Source organism: Zonotrichia albicollis, chromosome W (assembly GCF_047830755.1).
Source record: "Zonotrichia albicollis isolate bZonAlb1 chromosome W, bZonAlb1.hap1, whole genome shotgun sequence".
In the NCBI taxonomy this organism is placed as follows: Eukaryota; Metazoa; Chordata; class Aves; order Passeriformes; family Passerellidae; genus Zonotrichia; species Zonotrichia albicollis.
This window is the reverse complement of record NC_133859.1, coordinates 19,373,120-19,386,145: the sequence shown is the minus strand read 5'-3', so window position 1 is coordinate 19,386,145 and position 13,026 is coordinate 19,373,120. Positions and strand designations below refer to the sequence as shown.

General features: G+C 38.3%; 1 protein-coding gene across 4 annotated transcripts in view; it reads left to right on the top strand.

Annotated features, from left to right (window-relative positions):
• Positions 1-13,026, top strand: part of LOC141726828 (nipped-B-like protein) — a 175,785-nt gene that overhangs the window by 128,144 nt on the left and 34,615 nt on the right. For all 4 annotated transcript variants that reach the window (XM_074531922.1, XM_074531924.1, XM_074531925.1 and 1 more), the window contains 9 exons: positions 1,984-2,181; positions 2,328-2,399; positions 2,484-2,573; positions 4,523-4,626; positions 6,135-6,221; positions 8,403-8,634; positions 8,922-9,073; positions 9,429-9,509; positions 10,571-10,671. In XM_074531922.1, the coding sequence (XP_074388023.1) occupies positions 1,984-2,181; positions 2,328-2,399; positions 2,484-2,573; positions 4,523-4,626; positions 6,135-6,221; positions 8,403-8,634; positions 8,922-9,073; positions 9,429-9,509; positions 10,571-10,671 (1,117 nt within the window). The remainder of the gene's footprint in view (positions 1-1,983; positions 2,182-2,327; positions 2,400-2,483; positions 2,574-4,522; positions 4,627-6,134; positions 6,222-8,402; positions 8,635-8,921; positions 9,074-9,428; positions 9,510-10,570; positions 10,672-13,026) is intronic.

The following is a 13,026-nucleotide window of genomic DNA, read 5'->3' as shown; positions in this document are numbered from 1 at the left end:
GAACAATTATTGTTATAGAAGATAAATTTCTTTGAGTATCTCATGAAGAAAGGGCATTTCATTAAATTAAATTATGAGAATTAAAAATTGATTAAATCACATTCAGTGAGTGATAACTGTGTTATAGCATAAATGTTTGGCAAAGTTTAGAAGGAAATTGGATGTTTATATTCTGAGTAGTCTTTGTGTATAAAAATTAATAGTAACTTTAATATTATTAGTACTTACATTTTAGTCATTTTATCTGCTTCAAAATAAACTTTGTAGAGCAATAACTGTGAATAGCTGTTCCCATGTTCATATTATTTGCCTTGCAGAGTCAGCACATCTGTAACATGTTCTATTTTGTTGTGCGGCATTGATAAACTGATCAGTTTAAATTTCTGCTGGACAGCAATATTGGAAGTTACTTTTCTCATGGCGATATAGCTGGGGTCAAAATTTGTCCTACAGAGCATAAATTGATACTGATGATTTGTAAACTGCAGAGACAGATTTAATCTATCTCCACAAAATACTCCCTCATGGGGGAAAAGAATCAGTTGAAATGTGTAAAGTCTTTTCCCATAAACCCACTACTTTTCTTCTCCAGTATGCTCACTTCAGTTATCCCAGACAGCTCTTTGTTTCTTCAGTTGTAGTTAACTCTCAAACGTTTCAAAATTGAGTGTTAGTAGCTCAGGCCTTGTGAACATTACTGCCTCCAGAAGCAAGTCTGATCCATAAGCAGAACGCCTCAAAAACATGAACTAAGTTATTACCTTTAACACTTGAACCACCTCTCTGCAGAAGTTTTCAAAAGTGGAAGCCCTCTAGGGTGCCGTGCAGAGCATTAGTATCACCTCTTGCTCAGTATTGGTTTCATTAGTTCTGAGCCTGGGCTGACTGTTGACTATATCCTGGTATGTTTCCTATTCTTCTCAATAAACTGGGGTTGTGGAAAGAACTTGTCAATTCTGTTCCAGTTCTGTCTGAATGCTTGGAGCCATTTTGCTCAGAAATGACCCACTGTACAGTCATACCTCTCTGAACTTCAGGAGGCTTTGGTAGAGACACAGAGATGTCAGGGCTGCTATATGCAAGTTCACATGAATAATAAACTCTTCTAGTGTAGAATGTAATGTTTTGGAGCCATTTTGATCTTCATAGCAAAGTCTGCATTAGACATCTTGCTTTCCTGTTACCTTTGATAATGGAGAGCTGGCTGATTTCATGGATGAAATTACCTCCTTTCTCCATATCCTTTTTTTGTTACATCTTAGCACTTTTTGCCCTTCAGGACTATATTTGAAAACAAAGAAATCTCCATTCTCCTCTACACACACACTTTATTTCCACCAAGTTTCTGGTTTTGTATAGAACATTTGTCCCAATCTTTCAACATTAAGTTGTGTGAGGCTTTTTGGTCCTAACTGAAAACTGATTTTAATAACCTTCTGTGGTATATACTTGCTGCATGGCCCAGGATTGTGACTGCAGCTTTCTCCTTTACACTGAATCTCCTGCAATGTATATCAAGACAAAATTTTAGTTGTCTTGCAAGAACAGAATATCTTTAAGTAACTAGGTTACCAAGTCTCATTGGAACTCACTGTGTTAGATGGGCAAAGCAATCACTGAATTGGAACATGGACACCCGATAATAGAATTTAGACAACCTTAGTGTTCTGTTATGAAAGGATGCAACTTATTTTGATTTGTTCTACTTTCCTTTGTATAAAATGACAAATGCCTTGTAATTTTTTATTTTTAAATGTTTGCTCATCTTTCCCAGTTTTAGGTACTTTTTTCATGTAATTCAGAATTGTTAGAATTGTAGAAATTGTTAGAATAATTCCATACCAGATTTTTATATGATAGTTTTAGAGTGTTTGCTTGTTTTACAGAACACCTATATGATAGTATTTAACTTGCAAATGTATAATTTTTAGATATTAAAAGTAGAATTTTTGTCCTTATAATGAAAATGCATTTTATTTCTAGCTTCTCGTAAAAGACATAAAAAGGATAGAGATGAAGCTTGGGAGTATGAAGAACATGATAGAAGAAGTTCTGGTGACCACAGGAGAAGTGGTTATTGTCATGAAGGAAGGAGGACTTCTGGTAGTGGCCGTTATCGTAATCGCAGTCCCAATGACTCTGAGATGGATGATTATTCTCCTCTTCCTAGCCTCAGTGAGGGTAACTGATGGTTTTAAACAAATAATTTCTTCCATAATACTAGTGCATTTTAAAGGATATGTTAAACATTTCAAAATAAACATCTTTACATGTAATATTGAATATAAGCATAAAAAGTGTAAACAATCCTTTATTCTCTTAATTAGTAGCTAGAAAAATGAAGAAAAAAGAAAAACAAAAGAAGAGGAAAGCTTATGAACCTAAACTAACACCTGAAGGTAATTTTAGAATATTTATTTTCTATAGTTTGTATTTTCTGGTTTGTATATAAAATAATTATATATACATTTCTTTTTCACCAGAAATGATGGATTCTTCTACTTTCAAAAGATTTGCTGCTTCAATAGAGAATATTTTGGAAAATTTAGAAGACATGGATTTTACAGCACTTGGTAATATGGCAAAAATTTTCAAAATGCTTAATTAAAAACACAAGAAAGGAATTTGCATCTCCATATTTTCAAATTTCCTTCTTTGTGATTTAATAGCCTGTGAAAAACACTGTGGTATACCACATTTATATGGCTTCTACCTTTAGTGGAGGCCTTTACCTTTCCAATTTCATTTGCTACTACAGGAAAAATATTCTCCTTCCTCCCTGCAGAATCCAAAAGGGACATAAATCACAGTGAGACAAATAATAGTACCTTGGAGTGGAAAGGATACCACTTTGGGACATCATTAGGGTATCTTCTGTCAAATGTATCTGTAAAGAATGCTAATGTAAGATGGCTGGATGCCAGGCACCCACCAAAGCCTCTCTCTCACTCCCCTCCACAGCTGGACAGGGGAGAGAAAATTCACAAAGGGTTCATGGGTTGAAATAAGGACCTAGAGAGATCCCACATCAAATACCATCAAGGGCAAAACAGGCTTGAATTAGAGGTATTAATTGAATTTATTGCTAACAAAATCAGAGCAGAATAATGGGAAGTAAAATAAGATCTTAAAAACACCTTCCCTCCACTTTCTCAGATCTGCCTCCTCCCTCCCAGTGGCACAGGGAAACAGGAATGGGGTTTATGGTCAGTTCATCGCCCATTGTTCCTGACACTTCTCAGGGACAGGAGTTGGAGTCCTTCCCCTGCTCCAGTATGGGGTCCCTCCCATGGGAAACAGTTCTCCATTAACTTCTCCTACATGGCTCCTTCCCAAGGGCTACATTTCTCCACAAACTGCTGCAACATGGATCACTCTTACATGGGGTTGGTTTCAGGCACAGCCTGCTCCAGTGTGGGTCCCTCACAGTCACAAGTCCTACCAAGAAACCTGCTCCAGTGTGGGCTCCTCTCCCCACGTGTCTGCAGGTCCCTGCCAGGACCCTGCTCTAGCACAGGCATCTCACGGAGTCACAGCCTCCTCTCAGGCATCCCCCTGCTCCAGCATGGGCTCCTACACAGGCTGCAGGTGGATCTCTGCATCCCTGTGGCCCTCCCTGGGCTGCAAGGGCACAGCTGCCTCACCATAGTCTTCCACCGTGGCCTGCAGGGAAATCTCAGCTCTGGCACCTGGTGCACTTCCTGTCCCTCCTTCTGCACTGACCTTGGTGTCTGCAGAGTTGTTCCTCTCACATATTCTCACCCCAATTACATCTGCACAATAACTTTTTTTTGTTCTTAACTACATTATCCCTGCGGCATCACTGCCATCTCTGATTGACCCAGCCTTGGCCAGTGGCAAGTCCATTCTGGAGCCAGTTGGCATTGGCTCTGTTAGACATGGGGGAAGCTTCCAGCAGCTTCTCACAGAAGCCACCCCTGTAGTACCCCTGCTACCAAAACCTGGACATACACACCAAATACACCAGTAATTTCTGAGGCACATAATTTTGCATCTTTTGTGGCCTTTGGCCTGACAGAGATTGATTTTTCAATTCAGCAGCAGAGTGCTTATTCTCTTATGGATGGGGCACTGAATCACTATATGCTCCTTATCCATTTCAGTAGAAACTAAGTCAATTTAGCATAAGTGTCTGATGAAGTAGCTCAGGTTGACCAACATGACTTTATTTTGAAATGGATAACAGATAATTTGTTAATTTTGTTATAACTAGAACAAAGGGAGCAACTTAATAAGCAAATCACTACAGCTATGGTGTCTACAACCTTGGATTAAAAATATTTTTAATCTATGACTTTCAGTCATACTTAACAAGTAGTCATTTTAACACCACCAAAAGTTGTCATCATCAGTCTTCATTAGATGGAGCTATGATATGCTAGCTGTTTGGAAAATGAGTTCTTTTTCTTCAGTTGGCTTTTTCATATTGACTCTAAAATACTGGTTTCCTTTAAGTCTTATTAGAAATGTGATTGATAGTTTTTAATTAATTTCTTTTAAGGTGATGATGATGAGATTCCACAAGAACTGCTACTGGGAAAGCATCAGCTTAGTGAGTTGGGGAGTGAATCTGCAAAAATCAAGGCAATGGGCATTATGGACAAGGTACACCTTCATAGTATTTAACTCTTTTTGAACATTAAATTTTGTTAAACATACAAAAAATTGTGCCCCCTCTAATATTCCACCCTCTTCAGGTATATCTGTGACAAATGATGTGAACAGTTGTGCTACTGCTGAAGTGCTTAAAAAGTTCCCACATCTTAACTGTTACTGTCTCTGAAGCCAAGACTTAAATGGTCCTCTGTGTTAGGGCTGACTCAGAGCGCTATATGCCAATAGGTAGCACATGCCTGAGCAGTAAAATCTAATAATTAATCTACTTTCACAAAAGCACATAATTTGCTCCTTACAGCTACTGTTAAACAACCACAGTAAAACAGAACCTGCTGGCAAGGCCAAAACATCCACCCTTACTGATATATGCCATTAGTGCAATGAATATATCTGATGTCCATCCAGCATCGCACTGAGTTGCCCACTCTCTTCCTCTCACCTAAGAGTCCTTTCAAACTTCAAAGATTTAATGCTTAAGCTGATAATAAGATTAATTTTTTGTAGACTGCATATTGTGATTTCTTTTCCATACTCCTCCCACTTTCTGTTCAAAGGAACTTTCTGTTGGCAAAAACTGTTGGTATCACACGTTTAGAAACAGTATTCTTGCTTTCCTTATCTTCCTAGAACTATTTGCTTTGGGCAGTCTTGTATTAAATTCTTACTTTACCTCCTCATTACCATTTTTTATGTTTATGAAGTGTCCGTGAAGCCACTTATACAAGTCACGCTAAAGGGTTTTCTTTAGTCTGAGATTTAGATGTTCTTCATGGCTTTTTCTTTGTTCTCTCTACCTTCCTTTGTAGCATGATATTAGCCTGAGTGTTTCTGTTTCCTGATAGTTCTCACCCTTAACCTCTGTTACCTGTTTTATTCACATACATACTTACATGTATGCATAAAATCAGAATTTTGTTGCTTCTAAAGGTGAGCACCAATAGTATCTGGATGAATGAAACTAATTCTTCTGGAGTTTAGCGTATTCTACTGATTATTTAATTGCAATTCTGTAAAACATCAGCAAGTGAATTTGAGTTACTTTTTTCAACATGCTAATTTTAAAAATGAACCATTATTGAGAATACATCTCCTTTTTATTAGAACTCAGGTATCAGGGAATTTTATTTCTGCTTGTCCATAGAACTTGGATTTTGTCGTAATAAAGATCTATATAGTCAGCTAGAATTTGGGATTGATACTCAGAATTGGTAAATTTCTGTTTCTAGAAGCAAATGCAAAAGCATACAACTATACAACAATAATTACAGTTATGCAATTTAAAATACATTTCTATGTATTTTTCTGGCTGAAAATAAAGTTTGATTGCAGTCTTAGAACATATTTTCACTAGTTTAATTCTGTTATCAGCATTCTAAATCATGCTGTGTCAGAAACCTGACAAATCAAGATCCAATACTTAGATTGGACTTTTTTTCCACAATCTGGAAGCCTTTATGTTCCTACAGTTGCTTGATGTGTTTTGTTTCTTGTTTTAGCTCTCAACAGATAAAACAGTAAAAGTCTTGAATATTTTGGAGAAGAATATTCAAGATGGATCAAAGCTTTCCACATTATTTAACCATGTGAGTTTTCAAATTACATTGTTTCACACCATTGTGTAGAATAGGGTTTTCTTCACTTGAGTCCTATATAGTAATAGTTTCAAATACTGCATGTGTCTGAAATGAATTCCTGATTTAATATGCATGGACTTAAAAGATTTCCAAATTTAAAGATTTGAAGTAAAATTATAGTTTATATTATTTCAGTATGTTTTACTATAGTAAACATGTATTCAGAGAAATTAGGTTATCTTTGGACCTAATTTTAAATATTGTAGTTTCATCCTAAAGTATTCATGGTAACTGGTGTAACTTGCACTATTGGGTATTTTTTTTTCTACTTTTCTATGTCTCCATAAAACATTCCTACCACAGTGGAAGAAACATAACAGCCTGTGCTTTTATACAGGCAAGAAAGATTATTTTTCTCTGTACCAGAGAAGTTATTAAAAATTTCACTTGGTTTTGCTATTAATAACATTATTACAGTATTTCAGTAGTGCTGTGTGGTTATAATTAACCTCATGTATGTTTTATGACTTGTGGAAACACAGAAATACAGAGATTCCATACCCTGTGCTAAATCTAAATCACACAATCTGCTGAGTTGGAAGGGACCCCCAAGGATCATTGAGTTCTTATACGGTCATATTTGATAAGACATGTTTTAAACCCATTGATATAGATGAGTTGGTCTCTGGAGAAAGTTGTATTCTCATGAGTTTTGTGTGACTTAACAGTCTTTTTGTGTAAGAATTCTCTCTAGTGGCAAAAATTAGACTGATCAAGGCAGCAACTGGTATGTATAAGCCACTGAAGAAAACACTAGATGAATGAGTTTAGATTTTGATTAAGGTACATAATTCTCAAATAGAGACTGTGGCAGTCTTCCTTCATAGTGCTTCCCAATGATGCACAGAAAGCTTCTTTGTGATTTACCAGAAGAACACAGTGAGATATTGAAGACCTGCAACTTAGGGTTTGTCTTGGTTTGAAAGACAGGTGTCTGCTAAGGAAGGCAGGAGCCTCCCTTGGAATGGAAAATGTAAACCCCCTCCCTCCAAATTAATTATAATTAAGGGGCTCTCAAGCAAATATATGGGAATAGAAATAACAGTTCTTTACTAGTATGTATAATAAAGCCAACAAACAACAACTACAGCATTAACAACAAACAGAACCAGGAACACAGCAACGGCCTTCTCGGCCGCAGGCACTTTCCCCTTTGGTGTAGTGATGGTCACAGCTGGCAGGGGCGCTGGTGGCTCCCAGTGGGCAGGGCAGGTGCGATGATCCCCATGCGGCTGCAGGGGAGCTGTGGCGCGAGTTCGGGGACCATGTGGTAATGGTGGCTTGACCGAGATGGGAAGGGATGGAAGAGAGGCTTTGCTTCTCAAACCCCTGGGACAGTCGATCCCAGTGCCCCAGCAGGACTCTCAGAAGCAGCAAGCTGGGCCAGCAGAATGTCTCAGCAGGCAGAGGGTGCAGGGCTACAGTGCAGCGAAAACTTGGAGCAGTGCCGAAGAAGCAGCGGGGGCGGGGCAGCGGCAGCTTGGCTCCCAGCAGGGCCGGGAGAGGCAAGCTCAGGATCCCGGGCACCCAAGCAGATGTTAATAGGTCCCTCTTTTAGTGAGGTAGGTGTTAATAAGGTCCCAGTTCAGTGGCTGTTCTCACAAGCAGAGGCTCACCTCACAGCAGAAGAAGCAGCTCCAGGCTGGGCTCCAGCAGCAGCAGTGAATTCCCTTCCCCAAGCAGCAGCTCCGACTGTCCTTCTCCAAAGCCGAGAGAGAGAAAGCGCTAGCAGCTGCCCCAGCCCTTTCACCTGCTCAATTCTTGTGGTATCTCTACGCCTCTGAGAGAAACTCCCAGATAAGAGAACTGCAACCAGATCCCCCCTCCCCTGAACTTGGCCACTTCTTTTGTTTTTCTTAAGTACCCAGGTGTTAGTGTTTCCTAGCAACTTATGGGAAAAAATTCTGTACTAAAAAGGAACAAAAGGAAAGAAACCTGACCCCCAACAGGGTTACAAGCCTTTTACTAATAAAACAAACATTTGTTGATTTCTAAACCAAACTATTTTTGTATCACAAAGGTAATACTGCATTTTGTATGTGTGTGTGTTAAAATAATGTTATATTTTACTTGGTAAGGAAAAAAAATTAACTTCTAGTTTACAGTCTTGTTTTCTATCACCTGTTACAGAACAATGACACTGAAGATGAGGAGAGATTATGGAGAGATCTTATTATGGAGAGAGTGACAAAATCTGCTGATGCTTGTCTTACTGCTATCAATATTATGACATCACCAAATATGCCTAAAGCTGTATATATTGAAGATGTAATAGAAAGAGTTATTCAATATACAAAATTTCATTTGCAAAACACTCTCTATCCTCAGTATGATCCTGTGTATAGAGTGGATCCTCATGGCGGTTAGTATGCTAAATGTTTTGCATTTTGTTGTCATATGCATATCTTGAGGTGCAGGTATTCAAGAACGGTTTTAAGAATCTTGGATCCAGAATTCAAAGCAATTATGAAAATATTAAATTCTTGCTTTCCAGCTGATTTTACTAAATAGTTTTTCTTTTGTAAAAAATTTAATTTACAAAGCTGTAGTCATGGACTTGTTTTGGAGACATTTTTTGAGGAAGATTATCATTTTTCTAATATCTGATGTGAAATACTGAAAAGATTAAAGATATTTTTTATTTTCTAGGTGGTGTTTTAAGTTCAAAAGCAAAACGTGCCAAGTGTTCCACCCACAAGCAAAGAGTTATAGTGATGTTATATAACAAAGTTTGTGACATTGTCAGCAGTTTGTCAGAGTTGCTAGAGATACAGCTTCTCACTGATACAACTATTCTTCAAGTAAGTTTTATTAGAAAAATTTTTGTCTGAGAATTTTTTCTTTTTCCAGAGACTGTAAAGTGTAACTGTCTCAATGACATGAAATATGAAACCAGTACAAACTGTTGAATTATTAACAGTAGTGACTAGTTTGTTCTGTAGTAATGTTCACATCTTAAATAGCTTTTATTGTACACTTAAGAAAAGTTGAATCTGATTGTATTAAAATATCCTTTAGTAACTTTATTTGTAAACCATATGAATGAATACATGTTGTTGAATACCTTACCCGATGAATGAATAATCTACTTGTGAAAATGCATAAATATCAGTTTAATAGTCAAATATACTTAGAATAACTTCTTTCTGTTAATAGATATCATCTATGGGAATAACACCTTTCTTTGTAGAAAATGTCAGTGAACTACAGCTATGTGCCATCAAATTAGTGACTGCAGTAAGTAATTTTTAATTTACAGTAGTTTCATGATCTTCTGAGAGTTATTAGGGCATTTATATAGGCTATATTTTTGCTGGTAGAGAATTGGAGCTTAGAACTAATTTTATTCTTGCATGTTTTCACAGTTTGGTATCAAAATCTAGGAACAATATTTAAGCTACTTGAGCTCCTCCCATTTGCAGAGTACTCTATAGGAAGAAATAGCTTACATAAGCCAAGGAATTTACTTAATTTTGGTTATGCTGTTTAAAGTGTAAACACAAACCCCTTCCTTATCTTAAGAAATCTTAACAGTGTGATTTTTCTTACCTTCTTTGTTAAGATTAGTTTATGCAATGGTATAAGCCATAGAACTAGTAAGATAGTTCTATATAATATATAATACAACTATATAATAGAACAAGTTCTTTTCCTCAGAAGAGGTGGCTATGTGAAAAATTCATGGGGCAGATTAAATATTTTTTCAGAAAAACTGCAGTGCCATACAGATGTGTTTGTTCAAGTGAAAGTTTTTCATCTTTGTAAGGATTATGTACTCCAGTATTTATAAAAGTAATTTTTCCTGAACAAAAGGAGAGGCAAACTCTACCATCCTGACTCCATAAATTGAATTAATATGTCATGTCAAGCAAACATCAAAGCTAAGTTTTCTCACATGTGCTCTAAAACTATACATGTGTTCTCATTTAATGTATGTTACCACAGACTTTTGCTCTATACTGGAGTCTGATACCTTAGCCTTACACTGTTTGACTTTCAGTGTATTGTAGTATTGGCAACAAAATTTAAAACACATTATATTTTTAAGAGCTATTAAACATTTATGCTATTTGAAGATTAAAAAAGCTATATTTGAAAAGGGTTTTATGTATTTTATAAAGAAATGCCTGCTTTGAAAAAACAAAGCAATGCATTTAAAGCAAGGTATGCATTAAATATATTTTATTTAAATGTCATGTAAAGAGTATTTTTCTATATATAATTTTTAAATCTATTTAACAGGTGATATTTTATGTAACAACAAATAGTTTTTTAACAATTCTGTTACTGTTAAATAGGTGTTCTCCAGGTATGAAAAACATAGACAGCTAATACTAGAAGAAATTTTCACTTCCCTCGCAAGACTACCAACCAGCAAGAGGAGTTTGAGAAATTTCAGGTAAATTCTGACATAGATTGATAATTTGTAGACAGCAATATTTACTGTTTTTTAGATGTAGGATTTTAGGCTTCAGTGTTAACTTGTTCTTTAAAAATCTGTGACTCCATGAGCTATGTTTTGTTAGAGGTTGATATTTCAAGACCTCTACAGTGAGAGCAGAATTGTCTGACAAATGTATTTTGTAATAATCACTTTCTTATGCCATCATATTTATGCTTGCTTCCAAAATGTCTTGGTTTGAAAGACAGGTGTCTGCTATGGAGGATGGGAACCTCCCTTGGAATGGAAAATATTAGTCCCTTCTCTCCAAATTATTATAACTTTGAAATTAAAGGGCTTTCAGGCAAAGATATAGGAAAAGGAATAACAGTTCTTTACTAGTATGTATATGTATAACAAGGCAAACAAACAACAGCAATGGTAGCAACAGCAAACAAGAACAGAAAACCCAATAAACTCTCTTCCCTGCTCCTTAAACAATTTCCCTTTTGGTGTAGTATTGGTCACAGCCGGCAGGGGCGCTGGTGACTCCCGGTAAGCAGGGCAGGTGTGATGATTCCCCCGCGGCTGCAGGGGCACTGTGGTGCGAGCTTGGAGGCCACATGGGTAATGGCAGCTTGTTGTGGTGTGTTGCAATATCCTGTTTTACCTTCTCCCTTCCCCCTCGCCCCTCGCTGAGTGTGCCCTGTCAATCAGGCTAACATACCAGCAAGGCGTCGTGTGATAGGTGTCACTAGTCCCTTAAGACCCTGCCCCTTCACCTGGTTGGTGGCTCACCTGTCCCCTCCCCTTCCCCTGTCCTGAGCTTAAAATGTTAATGAGACCATGCGGCCTCATTCTGTTAGCAGCAGTGGCTCAGTGCAGACATCTCTGTACCAATGGAATAAACATCTGGCAACCTTCTAGCAGAATCCACTCCCTTTCTCTCCACTATCGCCAGAAGCTCTCTCTCCTGAGGAGAACGGAGTCCTGTCTTGTGCCCCGCTGCACTCTGCCGCCAGCCAAGGTATCTCTGGGGTAAAACACCACAGTGCTGCCTTTGGCCCAGCAGCGAGGGTGAGAACTGGCCTAGGCACCATCTAACTGGTTATATTGGGATTCATATTCCAATAGCAGCTTGACCGAGACAGGAAGGGATAGGAAAGGGGCTTGCTTTACAAACCCCCAGGAGCAGTTAATCCCGGTGCCCCAGCAGGACTCTCGGAAGTAGCAAGTTGGCATGGCAGGAACAAGCAAAATCCCGGGTTGGTAGATGAGATGTATCAGAAGCTCTGCAGCTGTAGCTGGGAACACGGGACGTCTTGGCAGGCAGGGGATGCTGGGGCTACATACAGTGTAGCAAAAACCTGGAGCAGTGGCAAAGATATGGCAGGGGGCTGGGCAGCAACAGTCCCGCTCCTGAGCACAGCAGGCTCTCTTGGGGGGAAAAGGGGCTCGATGGTGAGGGGTCCTTTGTTTGGTGAAGTAGAGTGTTAATGAGGTCCCAGTGCAACGGCCACTCTTATGAGCAAAGCTCCACTCACAGTAGAAGAAAGGCAGCGGGAGATGGAGCCCCTCAGTAGTGAAAAATTCTCCTCACGGCAACAGCAGCCTCTCTTCCTGCCTCCCCCAATGCCGAGAGCACAAGAGAGCTAGGGGCTGCACCCAACCCCTTTTCCCCAGCCCGATTCCATACTCATGGTATCTCTGCCCTTCCCAGAGAAATCCCCAGGTAAAAAGAGAGAGTAACCAGCTGCACCCCTCCCCTGATCTGTGACCACTTCTTTTGTCTCTCTTAAGTACATGGTCGTTATTGTTTCCTAGCAACACATTTGGGGAAAAATTATTTTCGAGAAAGAAAGGAAAGGATCCTAAACCCCAACACAAAGTAATTGCAATATCTTATCTGTCTCACTAAGTATGTAAATGACTGTAATGTTATTATGAATTCAAAAGTTTTTTCTTGGAAAATGCTTTGGTTCTGTTTATATGGATTTTATACAATGTCATTGCTAAAGCATAATAGGAAAATTCTGGCTGAATTTCTTTAAAGACATGCTCAGAGCACTCTTTCCATGAAATCAATCTAATACTCCTTTGATTGAGTCTCATTTAGAAACTGCTCAGTTAGCTTTAACTGTCTTTTAAGTGCTTCAGCTGGATTTTGGTGCATCTTCTGAATAATAGTATAGTTTCAGGTTAAATTAGAGAAAGAACCTGACCTGGGATGGATTTTAATTAAAATTCGGTTTGGATGCTGCAAATTATTCTAAAACATTTGGTTTTACTATTGATTTTGTTCCTTGCTTCCATACATCTTTTCCCTGGAGACAGACAAGTTGTCAATGAAACAGGTTGTCTGACCCAGGGTGG